General features: G+C 42.0%; 1 protein-coding gene and 1 non-coding gene across 2 annotated transcripts in view; one reads left to right on the top strand and one right to left on the bottom strand.

Annotated features, from left to right (window-relative positions):
• Positions 1–15,338: 15,338 nt before the first annotated feature.
• On the top strand, positions 15,339–15,410 carry TRNAD-GUC. The gene has a single exon. It is a non-coding gene; the product is annotated as a tRNA-Asp (tRNA).
• A 427-nt stretch (positions 15,411–15,837) lies between these two features.
• LOC124707335 (carnosine N-methyltransferase-like) overlaps positions 15,838–19,745 on the bottom strand; it is an 11,423-nt gene continuing 7,515 nt past the window's right edge. Inside the window, exons 13-18 of the mRNA XM_047238994.1 lie at positions 18,506–18,579; positions 16,855–16,952; positions 16,605–16,664; positions 16,441–16,509; positions 16,319–16,372; positions 15,838–16,242 (exon numbers count right to left, since the gene is read on the bottom strand). Of these exons, the coding sequence (XP_047094950.1) occupies positions 16,171–16,242; positions 16,319–16,372; positions 16,441–16,509; positions 16,605–16,664; positions 16,855–16,952; positions 18,506–18,579 (427 nt within the window). The 3' untranslated portion in view covers positions 15,838–16,170. The remainder of the gene's footprint in view (positions 16,243–16,318; positions 16,373–16,440; positions 16,510–16,604; positions 16,665–16,854; positions 16,953–18,505; positions 18,580–19,745) is intronic.

Genomic DNA, 19,745 nt, shown 5'->3' with positions numbered 1-19,745 from the left:
TATACTCAACGGTTTCACAATATCTAGTCATATATATACTGCTCATTTCTGTGCTGATTACTGAAAGTTTATACATGGAAGAGGGGAGTTCTTCACTTGCTCGCTTAGATTGTATTCCAAATCCAAAGTTGCTTAGATTGGCATAGGGGAAAATGTTGACCTAGATTAAGGTTTACATCAGTTGGTTATCTGTGAACAAGAAATCTGAAGAGGTCCTGTGTTTTTGGATTGGGTCAGGCAGGAGTGTTGAGTTAACAACTGAAGCTCAAGATTATGTTTGCTCAGCCTCTTTGAGGAAGGTTAAATTGACAGTGATGTAGATGTTGCAACACTGAAGGCGGATGTTGCGTGATGCACGCGTGCCTGTTATTTTCCCTGTCTTGCTTCGGGCGTGTGGATGCCCGAGCATGCCAACAATTTCTGGTGAGTGGTGACATTGTCTTGCGCCTTGTCGAGGATACCTTCTTGTTGGGCATTGGCGATGCTGCTTAGGCATCTGCATTGCCGGTGCTGAAGCACGTCTACAAGGCGTCTTCCGTGTCCTCCTTGTGCCCGCAGGGCCATCTCTTAATCTCTACCATGCAGATTGTGCCACACCGGATCTGGCTGTGCATCTATGCTGCTAATAGAACCATGTTCCTTAACATTTAACAACTGAAGCCGAGAGAGAGGATTCTGTTTTCATGATAACAGCTGCTCAGCCTATTTTCAAGGTGGGAAATAAGAAGGAATCCTCGACATGTATTTACCTCCGAACCGCTGGTGTAAACAGTTCGACCCGTTATGGTAAATGCACCAACTTATGGTAGAGGCAAAATCCTATCTGTAACCGGTCATTATCTGATTCGCTCCGAAACCGTGAGCCCAACGTAAATGGATCAGGATGGTAAATTTTGATTCATGTGAACACAAGGACATGGAAAACTCATCCAAGACCGACTCGTAGACAGATACATTCCCAACTTAAATTTAGGCTCCCAATGCGCGCCGCGGACCGAGCGTCAATCGCCGGCACCATTAATTACCACACTCAAAGAAACACATACCCCACAACGCAGGCAACAACAGGCAACCGCGCTCGTTGGGCAAGTTGAAGGGCTGAAATGACCATGAGACGGGTCCTCGTGCGAAGGCAGCCGACGCGTCAATCGAAACCAACGCTACATCCCCGTCAACGAGGCTTGTCTTCTGTGTGAGACAGGGACGACCGTACCGTGGCCTGACGTCAAGCCGCCCATGTGTTGGCACCTCATCTCATGGAGGGTGGTTGCCACGCGTGCCACGGGAAGGGCAAGCACTAAGCGATGAGATCCGCTACCGGCTGGCCCTTCTCCGGCCCAATCTACTGACTGACTCAGCTTTTATGCTAGGCTCATACGCCTGGATCACGTTCGACTCTGGGGAGTTCAATCCACGGTGGTGCGTCGTGAATCTGGGAGCGCCTAATTCTCGTGCCATAATGATGGTGGCGACGACGATGACGATTAGCCAAAGGAGACGGCCGTGAAGCGGGAGGTCCAGCCGCCCAAGCTGACCTACGAGGAGGCCCTTGAGGAAGGCAAGCTGGAGGACCTGGCCAAGTGGGAGGGTCTCGCCGTCCAACTACTAGGATACGCGTTGACGCGGGGGAGACGACCACAGCTTTGGTAACCCCGGCGTGCTAGTAAGCGCTAGGACCACCTCCTCTAGTGCCATCACCAGCCATTTCAGTCGCAAGTCTAGCCATTGTCGTGGGAGCCGCCAGTCATCGTCGACCCGGCAGAAGAGGATTAGGCCTCAATGGCTCAAACCCTAGTTTGGTAGGGTTTATTTTATTTTTATTTAAGTTTTTACCGTCTTATTTGAAAAACTTCAAACGGAGGCCAAGCTAAATGTAGACATTTATATTCAAACGCCCAGAATTTGTATTTCAAAGTTAACAAAAAAAATCTGAAACAAAATTCTAGAATAGTGGTGTAAAATCTTAGCACAAACTACTTTATATTCTAGGCTACATAAAAATAACAAATTCTGACATTTTTATAGTGAATAGTGCACATTTCAAGACTACTAAAATTTGTCAGATTTGTCAATTTTGTGTGACATCATTGGATACCTCCAGAATTTTGTTTCGATTTTTTTTGAAACTTTGAATTACAAATTCTTAGCGTCTGAATATAAATAGCTACGTGCAGCTCTGTCTCCAAAATGCCACACTTCGCTTTATTAGCCAAATATAAAATACATTTTAGTATATATCACATATTTTCGAGAAAAATATAGGTTTGGCCGTTGGGTCTTCCTGACCCAAACGTAAAGGGGAAGACACAACTGAATCTGTATCCGTGGTCTAACCCAAACACCGGAGAGATGCCTTATATATATATTTCAACTGATATATATGAACATTTCCTTTATATATAGAGATTTGCTAGTTCAGCTAGGTGAGAACAAAGTTTATGCTCACTTAAGTCTCACTTTTTTGAATTCTAATGTGATCTGTTTATATGAGCTAAGTTGGATTACAACTAGATTTTTTTCAGTTGCAAGTGAAGTTGAAATTTTTTCAGTGCTAATGGAATGTGAATGAGAAAAATTATTCTGACCATTAGATTTGTTTTTAAATCTATGCTAGTCAGCAGTTGTAACATAAATTGCAACTGAGATTTAATAACATCATCTAAGAACCATCTAAGAACGAAGTTAGTTCTCGGTCCATCAGGCCATCAAAAAATAGTCACACCCGTACTTCCGTTCAAGGGCAAATTTCCCACTAGGGCAAGGTACAGAGGCTGTCCTACCTTGATTTTTGCTGACTACATTCATATGTATATGTTTTTTCTAAACATTTTGAGTGCTCATATGTTGAAAACGGACTTCATATGAGAAAGTTGTGCCTATTTTAGTGAACAGTGCGCGAAAGCGGCTTCAAAAAAACATGAACTAGGTACCAAAAACATATACTCATTTTCCAAGTTAAAAAGATTGCTTATCGAGATTTCTTGATATTTGAAAGACATGTCATGTCTCCTTCAATGACATTATCACCTTATTGAATTGACGTTGCTTCCATCGGTGGTGACGGAAACAACTGAAAGGGATTTCTCGGCAACAAAGATCATCAATTCCAATTTGTGCATCGAGCAATAGATATTGAAAATTCTTGATCGATCGAATTACAAATGATTTTTAAAAAAGTAAAGTTTTGCAATTGAGCTTGCATAATTGGCAGGTATGTAGGTTCTACTTATAATCAAATATGCTTATATTTATAATGTATGGTCTCTTATGGAATGGTAGAGATTTAAATGAACCTAAAAAGGGAGATTCTCTAAAAGAGAATATCTCTGAGTATGATTTAAATTTTGTATGCATCCGAGAAACTAAAAAAGATTCATTTACGGAAGAATGGTTAAATAGAGTTAGTGGTAGAAAAGTTTTTTGTGTGTGCCAACCATCTAGGGGTGTGTCGGGTGGACTCCTATGGGAGTCAAGGAAGAAAAACTTGATGTTCATATTTGTAATGCTAGTAAATTCTTTACTGGGATAGTTCTATGTGATAAGATTTCTGGTTTTAAATGGAATCTTCTTCATGTCTATTGTGCCTCTAAGTATAAGGATAAAGGTGAATTCCAAGCTGAGTTCGTTCAAGTATTAGGGTGTAATCCGTATCCTTTTCCTTTTGGTGGCGACTTCAATATCATTCGAAAAACTTTGGAAATGAACAAGCCTAAGAGATTGAATAAGTGGTCTTTTTTTGTTTTAATGCAACTAGCAAGGAGGCCCTCACAAATGCGAGGGCATCATCTTTAGTTGGTTAAAAGTGTTCGATGAATAAATACATAGTTATGTGGATATCACAATATTTCTCTCTATGCGATAAGAAACAAAAAAAATTGTACGACTATTAGAAATGATATGGTAAACATAATTAAAGTCTCACATAGGTTGTTAGCATCGAATGGACATAATACCGTAAAAAAGTTAAACATTACAAGTGACGCAAGATATGGACAAATATGTTTTTTAATTGTACAATGGATGTAGTCATGCAAGTTGAAATATGTACGTGTTACTTTATCTAGACTTTGACGCATCATTAGTGACCCCATATTTTCCGTGGTGGCACATAAGCTCACATTATGATGAAGCAAAGAGGAGGTTGATGGATGGGGTGCTTTTTAAAATTGATTTCGAAAAAGGCTTATGATAAGGTTAAATGGTCATTTCTACAACAAACTTTGAGAATGAAAGGTTTTGCGCCAGGTGTCGTTTTATTAAAGATTTTGTCCAAGACGGAAGCGTCGCGCTCAAGGTAAATGAAGATATCGGACACTATTTTCAAACTAGGAAGGGTTTGAGACAGGGTGATCCTCTTTCACCCATCCTTTTTAACATTGTTGTAGACATGTTGGCTATTTTGATCGAGCGGGCTAAGGCGGATGGCCAAGTTCGGAGCCTAATCCCTCATCTTGTTGAGGGGGGTATTTCAATTTTACAGTATGCGGATGATACGATTTTGTTTATGGAACACGATATACAAAAGGCTTTGAATATGAAATTAATTATGTGCATCTTTGAACAGTTGTCGGGATTGAAAATTAACTTTCATAAGAGCGAATTATTTTGTTTCGGAAAAGCAAAGGAAGAGGAACAACAATATAAACAGATTTTTGGTTGTGAAGTGGGATCCTTGCTGTTTAGATATCTTGGAGTTCCTATTCATTACAAAACACTTAGAAATTCAGATTGGTATCCGGTAGAAACTCGATTTGAGGGCAAATTGGGATGCTGGAAAGGCAAACTATTATCTTATGGGGATAGGCTTGTCTTGATCAATTCTGTTTTGACAAGTTTGCCAATATTTGTGTTATCTTTCCTGCAAATTCCGAAAGGGGTTCTGAAGAGACTTGATTTTTATAGATCGAGATTTTTTTGGCAAGGAGATGAAGAAAAAAGGAAATATAGACTAACTAGGTGGAATATAATATGGGAAAATAGTGGGCTACCATGGGTGGTAGCTATGCATATACATCCAACCATTAGATCTTCTATAGGGAGCATGAAACTGCATGTAGAGAGCACAAATTATTAACAGAAGTATCCAACGCCGTCACGCCGGGAATTACATATCTACTCATTAGTTATCTGCCATAGCCATTGTGTCTCCAACGCCCACCGTCCCCACACTCGTCCTTCCCCTTCCCAACCTCCGCCCACCTCCTTCCCTCCGGCGGCTGGCCGCACCTCCTTCCCCCCGGCGGCTGGCTGCGTCCCTGCGCCGCCTCCTCTCGCGTGGCAGAACCGCTTCTCTATCCAAATCCCGACTCCTCCCTCAAAAAAATCTTCACCATCCCCGCGTCCCCCTTTCTTCCTCTCTCCCTCACCTGGCTCCTTCCACTCCCACTGATGCAAGACTACCCCTGCCTCACAGAGCGCGGGGATAAATCAAGGCGGCGTGTGGGTCGGGGAGAGGGAAGGAGGCGGGCGGGAGCATGGTTGTGGAGGCCTCGCGGCGACCGGCGAGGTCGGCTGGCGCCTGCCCTCGTCCTCCATCCGGCACAGCTACGGTGTTCCCGCACGGCACCCGTTCCCCCGCACCACTGCACGCACCAACTACCCCGCGAAATCAGCAGCTCATCCCCGCAGGTCATCCACTCTGCCTCTTTGCGGTTCTTGCCAGGGAAAAACCGCGCCACCTCCACCGCGAATCCACCAGGGGCGACTCCCACTGTGTCCTTCTTTTCTCTTTCCTGCCTCTATTTGATTTTGTGATTCTTTAACGTTTCTTAATTTTTTCCTGGTCTTAACTTGCCCTTTTTATCGGATCTTTGTTAGCTTGTGGGGTGGCTGTGTGATTAGACAAATGGATTTGAGGTTGGATTTCCTTGTTTCCTCTGTAAGTTGGAATTGAGGTCGAATTTGCTGTACGCGATACGGTACTGGTCCTTGGAGGCGACCCCATCCCTGCGTATCAGTATCACGCACAAGAGGTCAGGGAGAGCTGGGGTCCCAGGAGAGGACTGGAGCTCCTTCCGTCCGCGCGGCGTTTCTCCAAACCGTCACCGCGCGTGATTCCTCTCGGTGGCGCGCCATTCTCGTGCCGCCGGCCGCTCGCTCTTCCTCCCGACGTCAGACCGCCCGACTCCTGATTAGGCCCTAAGTCACCGCAGCCCAATCTCGCCAGTCGTCTCCATGATTTTTGGACTTCACTCTCTTGCTTTGTGTTCTGCTCCGTCCAGATGTTTTTGTGGATTTTGTGCTAATGGTTAGTATTGATTAGCATGGCAGCAAAACAGCTACGTATTTCTGTATTCTCCTCAGAAAGGAAGCAATCGTTTTTGTTCAGCTTTGTTTAGCGCACTGGATGTGCCTATGTGAGGGAGATCAGTTGTTCTTCTTAGATCTCTTCTAATTTTTCTCCAGGGATTTAGTTTTGATCTGGTCCAAACATACTGCTGAAACTTTTGGGTCGTTGACCCCGGATGCCCTCTATGGATCATTATTTGTTGAATTTCTTGCCAATCACCCGAATGGTATGTACTAAGTGTGTTTCTCAATTTTACATTCCCCTTTTTTTCCTGATCTGCACTTTACTTTTTTTTTCTGACCTTACTCCGTTAAATTATGGGGTTTGCTGTGTACATGGATTTTAGGTTGATGTTTCAAAATCGATCAAACAAAAAGCAAGTGGTGATGAGTTGATATGAAAGGGGGATTTATGTTTTGCCCCGGTTTACTTATGGCCTTTATGGTTTGCCCCTATTTAGTTTGCAATCGATTTTTTGCCCCTGTTTACCTTGATGATTTGACCTTTCTCAGTTAATCTAAATTATTTCCCCTCCTCTGTTCTCAGCCACGGTGGCGCTTGCCACTGCATCCTCACCACCACTTATTTCCGGCCATAGTCAGGTCAATCCTGGTCAGCTGAGGGCAAATGGAGACAGGGTTAGCGGCGGGTAAGCAGCAGCTGAACAAGCGTCACCACGGCGGCGACCTGATTTGGGTCATGGTGCACTGTTTGGTATCGTTATTTTGCTTGCATTCATCGATAACATATTGTGGAATTTTCTTAATATGACAGCCTACTATCGGTATCGGCCGTATCGATTGGTGCACAGCATACACGGGGCTGGCTTTGACGGAATTGAAAGAAACACAGCTCCCCTTGTTAATGGACGCGTTCCCGTGCTGGATAGAAATAAGCCAACATATTTAATAGATACAAGCTTGTCGAGGAGTTTGCCACAGATGCCTATGCAGGCTGATCCCTACCTAAGATTAACCAGAAAAGATCGCCACAGGAGGCTCTGTGATGATCGTATTTTCCTACAGAATAGTTTGTGTTTCCGAGTTATTTTTTAGATAGCCGCTGTGTAGTTTGATCCTCATTCCTACATTTTATGTTTCGGAAAATCTGACCGTACCGTGTGTTAATTGTCATTTTATGTAAAAAAGCATACCGTGACGTATGATGGTTGGCGTTCAATAAATCTGCCTTGCGTGGATGAGTAAATTTAATGTTTTTTTACCGTGCCTTGGCTTGTTTGTCAAATTGGAAACCAGAATCTTGGGGTCAAAAATTGATAGCAACATGCGATCAGATTCTCACCGCACCGTACCGTATGCAATGTGTGAGAAACAAACCAAAAAGACAACCTAGCTTCGGCGTGGCACCCATGCCATAGAATTTTATCAATTTGGGGAAAAAACGTCAAGCTAACATCGGCACTACACTGGTGAAAGTACACCTACACATACCTACCGTTCAGACAAGAAATTGTCATTTCCATACCAAAACGACAAGCTAGCATCGGTATGGTAGCCATGGCACTAAAATTTTGTTTTTTTTTCATTATGATTCAACGGTTAGTTTTTGGCAAGGAAGGTTCAAACTCACATACCATATTCTGTAACGGAGTTACATGAGAGGATGGACTCTTTTCTTTGATCTTCACCTGGAGAGAGTTGGAGCCCCACTATCCAACGGCTGCTAACCTATGCATAGCTACCACCCTTGGTAGAAAATCCGCGTCGATATAATATGTAGGCCAAAAGATCAAGGAGGTCTCCGTATTGAAGTGCTTGATTTAAAAAATAAAAGTCTTCTTAGTAAATGGTTTTTTAAATTGTTGAATGAGGAAGGGGTATGGCAGGAGTTATTACAAAGTAATTACCTATCACAAAAAAAATTATCTCAAGTTCAAGCGAAACCATCTGATTCACCTTTTTGGAAGGGGCTTATGCATGTGAAGGATGCTTTCTTTGCACGAGGCCATTTTAAGGTGGGTGATGGTTCAAATACTAGATTTTGGGAGGATGTTTGGTTGGGTGATAAGACTTTAGCGCAGCAATATCCATCTTTATATCATATTGTGCAACATAGAAACGTGTTGGTTGCGAATACATTAGTTCATGTGCCTCTAAACATACAATTTAGGCGATCATTGACTGGAAATAAGTGGACAGCATGGCTGCATTTATGTAGAAGACTCATGAATGTTAATCTTCATGATGAGTCTGATAAGTTTATTTGGAATCTTACAATCTCAGGATCATTTACGGTGAAATCTATGTATGAGGACGTGATGAATGGTCATACGCCTTTCTTGCGGAAGTATCTATGGAAGTTAAAAATTCCCCTCAAGATAAAAAAATTATGTGGTTTCTTAATAACAAAGTGTTATTAACTAAAGATAATCTGGCGAAAAGGAAGTGGAAGGGGTGTACGAAGTGTTGTTTTTGTGGTGCACAAGAATCCATTGAACACCTCTTTCTAGCTTGCCCTTTTGCAAAACTAGTTTGGCGCATGGTATATAATTTCGCCTTTAATCTCCCACCCCCGACTAATATTACCAATTTGTTTGGCAATTGGTTGAATGGTGTTGACAAAAAAGCAAAAGAACGTGTACGCATTGGTGTGTCGGCTTTGTGCTGGTCAATATGGAGATGTAGAAATAATATTGTGTTTAACAAAACAAATTCTTCTAATATTTTGCAGGTTATTCATATAGTTGTGCACTGGGTGCAACAATGGGCGCTACTACTTCCCCAGGACCAGCGAGTGTTTATGGATACTGGATGCACCCATCTCCAGACGGTCGCTCAGGATATCTTGTCCCAGACTGGTTGTTGTCACACTAGTTGACTACAGAATGCTTAGTTGGCTTAGTTTCCAAGAGTTGATGTTTCGATGGTTGATTTATGTTTCAACCATGAGTGATCCATGAATTTGTATTAAATATTACTACTGGATGATGAAATTTTAATAAAGGTCGTGTGCATCATCACGATGCAGGGGTCATATCCCCTTTTTGGAAAAAAATGAGCTAGCGTGGGTCATCTTTGCAGTGCAACATCATCACGAGCATGCAGTGGTCCTAGCGCATCTCCAAAGCACCAATAAGGGGTTGACGAGATCACACAATGAAACAATCATCAAAAGAAGTTAAACATTACAAGTGACTTATTGACTCAAGAGATCAACAAATATGTATGTTTATTTGTACAATGGATGAAGTGGTGTAAGGAGAAATATGTACATGTTACTTTGTTTGGACTTGCATCACGGTGGCCCCTTATTGTTTATGGTGGCACAAAAGCTCGTCGTATGAAGGAGCAGAGAGCAGGTCGATGGAATGAGCTAGTGGGCCATCTTTGCAGTGCAACATTATCGCCAAAGGATGAAGCGGTCCTAGCGCATCTTCAAAGAACCAAGAAGGGATTGAAGGTATAACACAATGATACTATCAGCAGCAACAATAATGGTGATGCTTAGGATGATTAAGTTGGCATCAAAGGATAGCTATGTCACATCAATTTAGATCTATAGCCCTGAACCAATTAAAAGAGATTAATAGTAAGTCAATTTTCTAATTTGTAACCATAAATTCTGGATCTAATGGTGAAAACAATTATAATAATGAGAATTAACTTTTTGAGGGAGATGAGGATCAAATTGATGTGTGTAGTTTTGGTTAATAAGTGGGCGACTCAGCCTGGATCATGGTGTCCACTATCCACTGACCGGCCACATTGGTCGACGAATATTTGACTCACACACAGACACAGTAACATGATTGTACTTGTGTAAGGATATAAATATAATCATGTTTTATTTTATAGAAGTAGAGGTGGAGGTGTGTGCACCGTGCACTTAAATATAGTCACGTGAATTTTTAAAAACTCGTGCGTGAGAGGGACTCAGGTCCTTGCCTTTCAACGTGAGATAAGCCACCACATCAACCCTGTTTTTCTACCGAGTAATAAACATGGGTACGCTAACGTGATAGTTTTATACGTCTAAAATGATAGGGGCATGTATATGTTACGTAAAACGTAAAATCCTAAATTTTAGATCTAACTAATAGAATAATTAGATTGATGTGGTTTAATGTAGTGTCTCTATTTTAGAACCATGTATTATGCTTTTAGTATATAGACTAGGAAAAATGCATGTGCGTTGCAACGGGATAAAATCAACACCGTAGAGGCGCTAAGCGCACCTGGCGACAGCCGCCGCCGATCCATCCTGACCGTCTCGGGCGGTACCAAGCAGCCACACCACTGGGATATATCATGAGGGCTCGTAACCTCGCTAGCTCGGCGTCGATGCCGATGGCATAGAAGGAGATGCACTACCACGATCAGGATGGATCGTCGAGGGAAGTTGTGCGTTTATCCTAACCAAAACAGAGCTGGCATTCGCTGATACATCCTAACACAAATAAACTGAACTTTACTGGCATTGGGCGTACAATGAGTAGTCTCTCTTGCTGTACAATTTGATAAACTATAACATGTAATGAAAATACATGGCCGGAGTATCAGTTTATAGCCATCCCTTAATCAAACAGCGTCAAACAAAAAGGTTGCACAATTCTGAAAGATCTACTCTGTATATCTATGTACATCTATTACTAAGATTTACATCATATATTTCCGTTTCTTATTTTTCCTTGGAACTTTGCAAATAATTCAGGAGCAATGATATGACAAACTGCGATGTAAATATGTAATAAGAGCTGCGAAATTCCAACCAAATAAAAAACACATGCGAACCATTTCTCGCTTCACATTAGTGCAGCAGTGCAGCGCTCACGAACCATTTCTCCGCATTCATCTCGTCCCAAACAAGACTTTACCTTGAAGCAACCGTAAGTCCACTATAATGTGTGCAGCTTGGGGGATGGCACAGACCGCTTAATCTCGTCTAGAAGGCTCGGAAATATGTCACGAGATACCACTGAAGGCTTCTTCAGCTCCTAGGTTGCTCACGATCATCCTAAAACCCATTTTCCAAGCAAACCACCTGATATCCAAGAGACACTTTTAGCAATTGGATCATCAATTCAGAGTTTCAGATAAGGGCACTCACTAACCTTGAATCTGATGCACACTATGGTATCTAATATTAAGCGGTTATATCTAATATCTGAACTTGCTTGATTCTTGTGGAAAACGTGTCTCCGTGAGAGTATTATTCCATCGGTGAACATGCCCTCGAAGAATGCCTTGAAATCACCATGCCGCAACATCAAAAGAGAGAACGTGAAACTGCTCAATTATTTTATGCAATTTGAGAAAACCTCTCACATCCTACAGTAAATGGGAGCATAATCATTCATCGGATGTGATGTTGCTTAGGTGCCAAATCATAAATTTATTATAAATTATATAATAATTACATGGCGGGGATGGATTTCTTGACAAGAAGACCAATGCCACAATTAATTTAAATTAAATCCGTACACATAAATATAAGTGATAAGCATTGGATCTCAGCTTGGATCTATGTATTTTAGAATTTTACCATTTTCACTAATCTATACATTGCATAACTGGCACATTATTTTAGAAAGAAGTAACCACTTTAATTCAAAATTATAAGACTTTTATTTGCGTGTAGCAGTAAGATAAATTGCAATTGAACAAAAGGCTGCTCCACACTTCTTATAATTTTTGTCTCAGCAACTTCACTTCCGTGGGTTGTGACACCTTCAAAAATAAAAAAAATAAATTAAAATATGCTTTGTTTCAATATAAGAGCAGAAATATAAAATAACTTAAGTTGAAACTATTGAAATAACTGGTTTTTTCTTCTAAAGTTAAGTTGAGCATCGATTTCTACACGTGAAGAAGTTTGGTGAAATGCCGTTGAAAATTTTGCAGAAGACGACAAATGAATGAATTTGAGGCATAATCTGCCTTATCTCAGCCTAGTCCATGGGTCCTCCATTCATCCATACAGCACCCGATCGAAATAATTGCAAGCTACAAATAGGAAAATGTTTGATTTACTTAACTGAGATGTTTCACATGAGTATATCATGAAAGTTTAAGAGAAAATGATCTACACATGTTTTAACTAATTTAAAGCCATATAAGTTCAGCCAAATATCTCGACACCATTGCTAACCACTGACAATAGAAAGAAAGAAGAGTTCATGCTACAATCTGTATGAATCCCTAATTTTGCTAACAAAGACCAAGGATTAGGTAAGCATCTGCATAGGGATCAGGGTGGCGTCAGCTAGGGATTAGGGTGACTGACACATACCTAGGTATGAAGAACTGAGTAACCAACTTTGCCACCAGTTATACACCGGAGAACTCGTCTGGTTATACTATGAGATCTGATTCTATTCCATCCATGCAAAGTGACCCCAGGTGCCAAAATCACTGCAAGCACAAAATCATATATGGTTTATTTCTCAAATCCTCAAATCTCTGTAAAACACCAAACACTTAAATTTGTCAACTCGAAACACAAGAATGCAGCATGTTATAAAGCCTGCGCACATTGAACATTGAAATATAGTAAAATAAAACTCCTACCTAACACCTATCTCACCAAAAAGATAAATCCTAGTCTTTCTATTCAAGGGAGGCCATTTGGCAGCACTTCAAAAAAAATCAAGATTTGCTCGGCAATGTTTCTGTAACCGCACAATATTTACCTACTGACTGCATGCTTTAGAAAAAATTGTTATACTTATAACCCCTTTTGTCGTGAAATGTTATCAACTAGATTAGAGACACGTTAACCAAGATATATAAAACAATTGCCCTTCCCCAGGACTGCTTTGCATTGAGAAGTTCTTTCTGGCATTTTCTATATGTAAAAGGCTTGCATTGTAAAGTGAGAGAATGTGTCTTCTCCCTCCCCAAGTTTCAATATATCTAGAGCTATGAGAAGAGAATTATCCTGCCATTTTGATTTCCCTCGTTCACAAAATGAGACTCCTTTGTTCTCGTTCATGTTCTTCAACTATGGATGATCTTTTTACAACTTCAAATGGACTGCATTATTACCCTTATTTTTCCAACTCAGTATGCGTTATTGCTCCATCTTCCTAAAGCTCATCATGAGGCCCTTCTTCATGTATGGAGCGGTATTCAGTTTGGGCTTCACCACATGGAAATTGCAATATGATTAAATCAGGAAAGAGAGCTACTACATGCCAATAACCAGTGAACAAGACATCATCCCCGGATCCCGTTCATGCCTCCCATACAAGTTAGAAAACATAATGCACACATTCACATTCGAAGGTCTTTGGCAAAACATAATGCAATCACAGTATTTACGTAGATCTATCTCTTGTATTATAAGCATGTAAAATTCCAATTATTTAAAACGCAGTGGCCAAAAATATACTGAATGCGGAGTGACATGTTCATGCTTCTAGAGAAAATGAAGAGGGAAATGAGTTGGTTCTAGAAAAATTCCAGAAGCATATAATGCACTGCTAATAAATCAATGAGATATACCTGGAGGGTCAAACCACGGAATGGAGTAACCATGAGGGCATTAGTGGTTTTCCAATGATGGTGCTGCCCCAGGCTAATCATGTTGCTGCTCCGAATAACCAGCATCAACTGAGGAATGCGATAAAAATCATTAATAATATATATATCTACGAGAAAAACTATTGCCTAATTAAGATTTCCGTAATGTCACACTGATATCTCACTAAGCTACTGAAATATCTTGTCAAGCTCACTGTAAAGTATTTCAGCAGGTATAATTGATAGTAGTGGAAGCCGAAATAAATACATAGATCTATTGTGAAATGGCTTCCATACAGGAATACATAAGTTAGAACACATCTGATCTTTTTGAATAATACGAAATATTGTAGCATAAAAACTAACCATTTACTTATTTTAGTCCTTGTTATGGATGAAAACCTGGGCCATTATCAGCCGAAGACGACCAGAAAGCTTAAAAATCGCACATCTATATATGAACCTATTTTGAGAAGGCTTATGGCAAACATATATTTAGAGACCTTGATTGAGATTTAACTCAATAAAATAGCTAAAGCTTGAAAGTATGTCCATTTACGATAGGCTCTCATCTTACCTCTGTTCGGTTATTTTCCTTCATCGACATCACCCTGGAGTGAAATAGATCCCATAGGAGTTAGTAATCAACAACCATTATATAGCAACATAATATTGCTAAAAACAGAGAAAATGCACCATTAGGGCTATCAGCAATGCTAAGACTTCTGAACAACAACTGTCAGCAACCAACCACATACTGTGTGTGCTCTATTTGGCCATGGATCAGTACTGTACAAGTAATGATCACATTTAGTATTGTCAATGGTTGTATATCTGCATCTTCACACTTGTAGCAGGGCGTAAGCACTATCACAACTGGTTGATCTCATGGTTATTTCACCCAACTATATGCAAATCCTGAGCGAAGGAAACAAATGTTTTTTGCTTACGTACGTCCTCACAAGTCCTGGAAGATGGCTGGTACCTGGTAGCTAGTCACAATCATCAGTAATCTACCTAGGCGAGTTTCAGGCTGCAAGGAGCTGCTCATAAGCGTGGGATGAGGGAAACCCGAGCATGTAAACATGATGGGAGTCGTCCCTGACACGCTGCCATCCCCCTCCGCACAGGCGCACACAATTAGTACAATCTAGACCTGGAGCGTGTCACTGCTGTCTCCACAAGCTTGGTGAGCGCAGCGAGCTATACATACGACGTTGTTCGATCTTATAGTATACTTTTGGTTTTACAAACAAACGTGATTTCACCTCTGATAAAAGTTGCAGAAGGTACTCCCTCCAATCTATAATAAAACGTCAGGGTTTTAGTTTAAGTTTAGCAAAACCTCCAATGCTTCATGGATCGGAGGAAGTACAGAATATTTCTCCGGCCCAACCACTCATCACCCCTTTCCTCACCTCATAAAACATCAATTCTAGTAAGTAACAAAAAGTGTCCTTTCTTCTCTGAGCGCTGATGCTCGAAGCGTGCCGTGTAGTACTCCTTAACACCGCGCACGGCACAGATATGGCTAACATAAAGATTCTTTTCGTTTTGTCTCCATCCAAGTCGTTGTAGTATAGTGGTAAGTATTCCCGCCTGTCACGCGGGTGACCCGGGTTCGATCCCCGGCAACGGCGTTCGATGTTTGTCTTTTTTTTTGTCGGTCATTAACGGCACGAGGTCGAGCAGACAGTGAGCTTTTGTGACTGTCTCTGCGTGGTGCCCAACGTTCTTCCTAAAAAAAAAGGACAATCAAGGCTTGCCTCCATTACATGTGTTCATATTTGCCTCACACGAGACACGAGTCCGAGAGTGTGCTGAAACAATGGGCGCTGATGTTCCTGGAAACTGACTTCTCCGGCCACGGCGCACATCCAGTGTGAGCTTGGTGGAAGGCGAACGGCGGACAAGGAGACTTCCTGCCGGCTAAGCGGACTTGGATCTTCTCATGAACTACCACAAGAATGGAGTTTCATATCCTCTGTTAACATCTAAACATGGTAGCCACAGCAGTCCAATGAGGATGGCGGACAGAAACAACGCAGTCCAGACATTATGCCACCATTGTACAAACAGTACAGTACATCTCTTGCTATAAAAGAAAAAATACAGTTACATCTCTTTTTCTTCTTATAGCACGCAGATGGCCCCGGGGCATAGTCATCGGTACATCACCGTTTGCTCAGTAATGGCACACAGATTCTATCACAGGATTCACGATTCGCTATAAGGTTTGAGTATCATGCTAAGAAATGGTGGCACGAAACGATCCTCTTTATTTGTCCTACCTAGGAGGCTTCCAGCCTCTGGATAAATATCCCCAATTGACTGACCACAGCTCCGTCTTCTTCTAGATTTAAACAACTTGGATGCGAATCACACTGAAGGATCTCCACCTCACTGGCACTTTTTTGCTTTTGATCGAGATGCGTCCTTCCTCATTGTCCAAAATGCTGCGCGGTATCGATTCTGCAGCTCAACGTAGTACAAATAAGATTGGTTGCCACACATAAACTGAATTCAAATGGGATTAATATAAGTTAACCTGCATCATTGATGCCATATTTGCTGTGTAAGTGGTATCTATCATTTTCTCCACCTGCAAATTGCGTGTCAATAAAATAAGTGGAAACGGTGAGACTCCATTTATAGTGCATAAGCCCTCACCTCCAGCACAAATCCGTAATGGTAAGCCACCCTTTTCACGTCTTCCAAACTTAGTTCGATAGACATATCCTGAGTGCAAGGAGACAAATTATATCAAGTCAATGATAATGCCACCTTCAGTCAGTATAACTAAAACTAATGAGGGTCAACAAATGAGTAATTACATCATCTGGTCCATAGGAATCAGCAAAGTGATACAGAAGTGGACCCATGTTTACCCAGACCTGTTGATTCAAATTGACACAATTACTTAGTGCTTACAGTAGATAGAGAAACAGACATAATGGCACTGGAGAAACAACTTTACTAAATAATGAACTTCCCTACAAATCAGCTCACAAAATAACACAGGCAGTACTTGTTCTCGTAAAGAACAAGCTATTGTAATTAGAATCTTAGAACAAGAGACCTCACCCCACCATCCTTGAGAAGTTTTGATATAATCTCAATGTATTCAACAATATTGTGTGCCGTATCCAGGAAGAAGCAAGTTACAACAGCATCCCATGCAGCTGGAAGAACAGATAAAATTGTAAGAATGCCAAGACAGAATATATCCATTACGCAAGTACATATACTACAAAGTGAAACAGTGAACAGAGAATGCAAGAATATTGAACTCCAAAAAAGACTTCGACTTAATTTCATCCATGAGTAAAGTAATAGCATGCATTAATAGCCTACACGATTTCGTAAGGGATGTGCTTCAGTGCTATCAAAGTTACTAGGGTTAAATGCAAAGCAAAGTAAGGCTTGTTTTGCAACCACCCAGACACCCACTACACTAGCAATGTTCAAAATATCGGCCGACACAACTTTTATTCGGTCAGTTAATCGCTGCTCGTAGGGTCACCATGCCGAATACATCTGTACATTGAGCTAGTTGGCCAGGTCGATTAGTCGGATCAGACACGCCGATAAAGCAAGAGATTCCCAATTAACCGGTGTTCCCTGCCGCTGCGCAGATTCTTGGCGCCAGCTCCCAGTCCTCGCCCACCATTGCTTGCTCTCCAGATAGCCACCCTCCCTGAGCACAAGCTCCACCACCTGGAGCTGCTCTCTGCTGACATCCCCTGCTCCAGGAGCTCGAGCCTGTCTCCAGGGATCAAGGGATTTACACAAAAACAAATTTGTTATATGTTGGTCTGGTCCTAGTTAACTGGTCGTTTAGTGTCGATCGACTAAATCAGTTAATCGGCCGATTACTCTCTACTTCCCAGCCAACCAAGCAGTTACGGCTTAAAGATTTCCTCATCATTGTTCACTAGTAAAATATTGTTTTGAGATTTTTCTATCCGTTTATGCACAACTCGTAATGCAATATATTTATTATGTGAGTGGAAACCAAACCAAACAAGGTGCAGAATAAAACAATATTAAATATGCTTCCCACAAAAGCATACTTCACATGTACTAGTAACAAGAACACAAAAGATTATGATCTGGTTCTTTCACCCAGTAGAATAAATCATCCTTTCCTTTGCTGACCATAATTTAAAAATCAGACAACCTGACAAACAAAATCAGCACAAACTTTCATCTCAGTTTAGGATACCACAAGAATAAATTCCTTCTGGCAAGATGCTGCTGTGCAATTATTAACATGTTTATATGCTTAGACAAGATGAGGGGATGGACTGATCCTAATGCAGGAGTGTCCATCTTTCAGTAAATAGGTAACCACACTGCTTCTAACAATCTAACCACCTAATTTCAGCCTCCTGCAGTTGCATGCCCACTTCTGGACAGAATCTACTCAACGGGCACGTGCTAGGATTGTAGAAAGCAGAAAACACAGTTAAGCTGATTCTGAAACAGCACATACGTCTTTAGTTTCGAAAATCATGTAAGGATACAATTTTTCATCAATAATGCACTTAAAACTAGAAGCTTTCTTGATCCATGGAAGAAAGTTAAGTCCCAATAGTGCATGTAACAAATATGTGCACCGCAATCAGTTCAAATATTTGCATCATAAGTCAAAAGGCCCCAGAAATTTTAAATCATCTTGACTCCTGCTTTGTTTAGTAAAAATCCCATGTGTAGGAGAAGTGAGTGATCTTACATTCTTGGCTTTTTTCACTGTAGACCTCCACAAAATCTCCAGCACACATAGAAAACCCTTCGGTTATCCCAGCACTGTAAATAGAAAAAAGGAGACAATGTGAGCTAAATATGCCAACATGAACCATACAAGCAGATTTTTTTTTTTTGAACAAGGAGAGGCCCGAAGGCCTGGATACCATTAATTATGCAAGCGGCGGGTACAGAGTACAACAGGGACTCGGGAAATTACAGGAATAACAACAGAGTCCCTAGCTTTTACAAAGAAGACCTTGAAGAGAAATGCAGAAAAGCGATCGGGTCCTCCGCCACAACCATGGAAGATGGACCTCCTGCTGTGGCCGTCATCACCGGCGCCGGGGACTGCGCCACTTGACTCCGGTTTGACGAGGGGTGCCACAGCGAACTCCAGCAAGGGCCTCCTCCTAGAGGTAAATAGATTGCCGGAAATCATCTCCGGCGAGAGCGGCCACCATATGGCCTTCATAGTCGGTCTGCAATCCGAGGCAGCCGAGAGTGTGCTGCAGATTGTGGTATCGCTACTCCATCGCCGCCAGCTTCGACAACCAAGTTCAGCAGCCCTTCTACCCCCAACTTCACCTTGAAGAGGTGCAAAGAAGAGCACAGCTTCACTCGAAATCAACACCAAACGGCAAGAACAAGCCTCATGTCCCCGCACCTTGATTGCGTATCCACCATCAGACTCCACGCTCCCGCCACGAGCCGGAGGAGGCAGATACAGAGATGATTTGCAGTGACAACAAGGCATGGAACAGACCTTATTCATGGGGCTGCTTGGCGCCTTCACCATCACCGTCTTCGGCTCCCTCCATGGGAGCACCACCGCGAGGAGAAATGAGGACAAGCGGAGCGGGATCTGGTCCAAGAACCCCACCCCTAGCCTCCAAAAGCAGACCTTATTAGGAGGGATGCGTGACCTCCTCTTCCGTACATGCGCCACCACCTGCCACTGGCGAGGCGCAGCAAAGCAGAGGAAGACCACGACACAGCAGATCTGGTCGCAGAGATCCACCAGTCTACCCTCAAACTCCATAAAGGAAACTACAACACAAAAATTAAAACTAATCCTACAGCCGGAGCCATCCCATCGCCCTCTCCACCCGGCAACGCCAGCGGGAGAAGCTCCGGTTAGGCCCGGGGGAACGGTGGAAGGGACCAGAAGAGTGGGGTTCGAGAGAGGCCGGGAGGGAGAAAAGGAGATGGAGTGTATACAAGCAGAT

The sequence above is a fragment of the Lolium rigidum genome, chromosome 4, assembly GCF_022539505.1.
Source record: "Lolium rigidum isolate FL_2022 chromosome 4, APGP_CSIRO_Lrig_0.1, whole genome shotgun sequence".
Lineage (NCBI taxonomy): Eukaryota > Viridiplantae > Streptophyta > Magnoliopsida > Poales > Poaceae > Lolium > Lolium rigidum.
Note: the sequence above shows the minus strand (reverse complement) of the source record. Positions and strands in the feature narration are given on the sequence as shown.